The following is a 3,287-nucleotide window of genomic DNA, read 5'->3' on the forward strand; positions in this document are numbered from 1 at the left end:
TCACTTGATTGCGATTATTCATTGATATCAGATATGTGAGATGTAGAGTTGGATCCATAGATAAGTCGATAATCAGTGAGATATGAGATCCATTAATAATTACCAGCTGAATATGAGCTGTATACATAGATGAGCAGATCCCAGAATCCTGCGCCCGTGGACGGGTGGATCACAGGTCGGTATATAGAGATAATTATGGAGTCATTACAGGTGTCCCGTTTCCCCTGGATTTTGGGGCCGGCTGGGGGAGGTTGTAGGAGGCTTTGCCCCATGGCCATTTCCTCTCCTCTCGGGGGCAGTGTGGGGTCTGTGTGCTGAGCCCACTCTTCCACTCTCAGTGCTGATCTCTGCTCTGGGCTATTCACATGCTAATAGTGTATTTACATTTCACAGAGCGCAGCTCTGGATATAAGGGGGCTCAGAGCTCAGGACCCTACATTCTCCAGCAGAGATCACCTGCTCCTGGCTCTTCACCACCTGAGGATACTTTGCCTTCTACCTGCCATCATGCAGCCTACTCCCATCATCCCAGGGCTTGGCCAGCACTTGGCTCAGGCTCCTGCTCTGCCAGCGGCCATTCAGGACCAGACAACACCCAAGAAAGCCTTTGATATTGATTCCCTACTATCCAGGGAGGACAGACCGGCTCCCCGAGTCATTGTGGAGGAACCTGGATGGCAGATGCCTCCTGCACCCCATGGCTACTCCTATGGGGCCATGTCCTACCCTCCAGTGTGGCTCTACCAACCTGCAGCCTTCCCCGGCTATGTTCAGCCCCAGCAGCACTACGGACCACTCAGTGGAGGGTGCAGATGTCCGTACCCCCTGTGCAGCCACAGAGGTGAGTCCACACTCTTCATCTTATTATATTCTATCTAATTAGTTTAGGTGCTAATAATCTTTACAAAACGTTAGATCAGGAGAGAGTTTTATCCTTCAGGTTAAGAATTGCTGAGACTTGTATTTCTCACATCAGAATCTTGGATCTCACTTGTAGAAGTTGTAGCTCGGTGTGCTCCAGTCCTAGGAGCGTTCCTTCCTTCCTTCCTTCCTTCCTTCCTTCCTTCCTTCCTTCTTTCCATCCTTCCGTCCTTTTTCTTTCTTGTGCTGACATCGCCACCTTCTGCTTCTTCCAGATCTTACCAACACACTCGGCACCATGTGTCCCATAGGATCTCTGCCCTGCAAGACAGGACCTTACAAGCCGAAGAGATTCAGGACGATCTTCTCTCCAGAACAGCTGGAAAGGCTGGAGAAAGATTTCCTAAAGCAGCAGTACATGGTGGGGACAGATCGAGTGGACCTGGCTGCCTCACTTGGCCTCACGGAAACCCAGGTAAGGAACGGTACATGAGCTCTGGGACTGTCTTCAAGCTGAGCCCTCTTGGCTTTGGCAATGCATTTGTTTGTTTGCGGAATGTATTTTCTTAGTAATATATTATACTAGATGGCAGCCCGATTCTAAAGAATCGGGAGTCTAGAATCCATATATACTTTATTTATTCAAATGTAAGAATAATACAATTAATAAATAATAGTAAGAAAGAACAAAAATAATAGGCAGTATATGGAGAAAACACCAAACAAAAGTTCAAAATTGGTGTGAAAATGTCACTGAACCACTTCACAACTAAATATATATAGTTTTGGTAAATGGTATTATCATTTTTTTTGACGAAATTCGTCAGGAGCTTGAAGAGCAACGTCACTGGGCCCGCCTCCACGCAGTAGAAACTTGCTGTGAGGTAAAAATTCAAAAATCACACCAAAATGGTGGGCGGAGTGTGTCACAGTACGGCACGTTTCTGATTGGTCGCTCGCAGCAGGCGGCAACCAATCAGACACTGGACACTGTTGACGTCACTTATCTCCGGACATTAGCTCCGGACATTAGCTCCGGACATTAGCTCCGGACATTAGCTCCGGACATTAGCTCCGGACAAAGCCACGGAAGTTGGCACAAATTGCAGGAAGTAGTATTCTAGGCAATTATATATTAGATACAGTGGCTTGTAAAGTCTTCACACCCCATGAACTTTCCACATTACACCCACAAACTTCCATGTATTTTAATGGGATTTTATAGAATACCAACACTAAGAAATGATTCAGGGTTTCTACTTATTTTATAAATATAAAAATGAAAATTGTTCCGTGCATTTGTATTCACCCCCTGAGTCAGTACTTTGTAGGACCCCCGTTCTCTGCAGTTACTGCTGCAGTCTTTCGGGGTTTGTGTCTCCAGATTTGTACATCTAGAGGTGACATTTTGCCCCTTCTCCTTTCACTCAGTGACATTGGATCGAGACGTCTGTGATCAGTAATTTTCACATCTTGTCACAGATTCTCGGGATTTATGTCTCAATAAAATACACTTAAGAATGTGAGAGTAACGTGAAAAAATGTGGAAAAACTCACTCTGCATAATATATATGTGTGCATCACTGTGGTGGAACTAGAGTTTCAGTTTCTTTACATCCTAGGTTTTAACAATGTCTTCTCCTTTCTTCATAGGTGAAGGTGTGGTTCCAGAATCGCCGAATAAAGTGGAGGAAACAAAGCCTGGAGCAAAAAATGGCTAAACTGTCCCAGGTTAGAGTCGTCCCCGAAGACCCACCAGCCTCAGATTCCAGAGAGGAGAGGGAGAATGAAGTAGGTGTGGTTCAGTAGAACTTCACCTAGACCTTCATTCTATACTGCCCATTAGTGGGAGGAATTCTGCTGACTAAAGGATGATGAGGATGATGCAATCTTTCTTGGACACAAAACCCTACGGACAATGAGATGTAGGCCCAATGAACTAGTCACTTGGTGCTGAAAGGTCAACTTTGGAAAAACCTTACTCTACATGTCCTTGTCCTCCAACCATGAAACCTCCAAGCAAGAGATGTGCGATGGACTTCTTCATCTCCTCTTCGACTTTGGATGACACATTGGTGACCACTCGGCATGGAAGACTGTATAATAATTCTTCGATCTTCCATATATGAAAAATTGTCTTTATACTTTTTGTCTAATTTATAATTGTAGGACAGGGGTAGTGAACAAAGATCTTCCTGAGTCATTGGAAGGAAATGAAGGCGCAGTATATACGATTTGTCCCTCATCTTACTGTGGTCCTTTCTAGTAACTGTGTTACTGTTACCCTTTACACTTGCGTTGTCTCAATGCATCATGCACTATTCCCCCATTTGCGGCAGAGTCAAGTAACCTAGGACCTGATTTGTGGATTTCTCCCAATTTTACGCCTTAACACAATCAGTCCTGGGGTACTTGGCTCTGCCTGT

At 45.0% G+C, this 3,287-nt stretch overlaps 1 protein-coding gene across 1 annotated transcript; it reads left to right on the forward strand.

Annotated features, from left to right (window-relative positions):
• The first annotated feature begins 507 nt into the window (after nt 1-507).
• Nucleotides 508-2,670, forward strand: LOC138657273 (homeobox protein not2-like). Its single transcript, XM_069744958.1, has 3 exons — nt 508-841; nt 1,137-1,336; nt 2,515-2,670. Exons 1-3 carry the CDS (start codon nt 508-510, stop codon nt 2,668-2,670), a joined length of 690 nt encoding a protein of 229 aa, XP_069601059.1.
• Nucleotides 2,671-3,287: the final 617 nt, after the last annotated feature.

The sequence above is a fragment of the Ranitomeya imitator genome, chromosome 1 (assembly GCF_032444005.1).
Source record: "Ranitomeya imitator isolate aRanImi1 chromosome 1, aRanImi1.pri, whole genome shotgun sequence".
Taxonomy (NCBI): domain Eukaryota; kingdom Metazoa; phylum Chordata; class Amphibia; order Anura; family Dendrobatidae; genus Ranitomeya; species Ranitomeya imitator.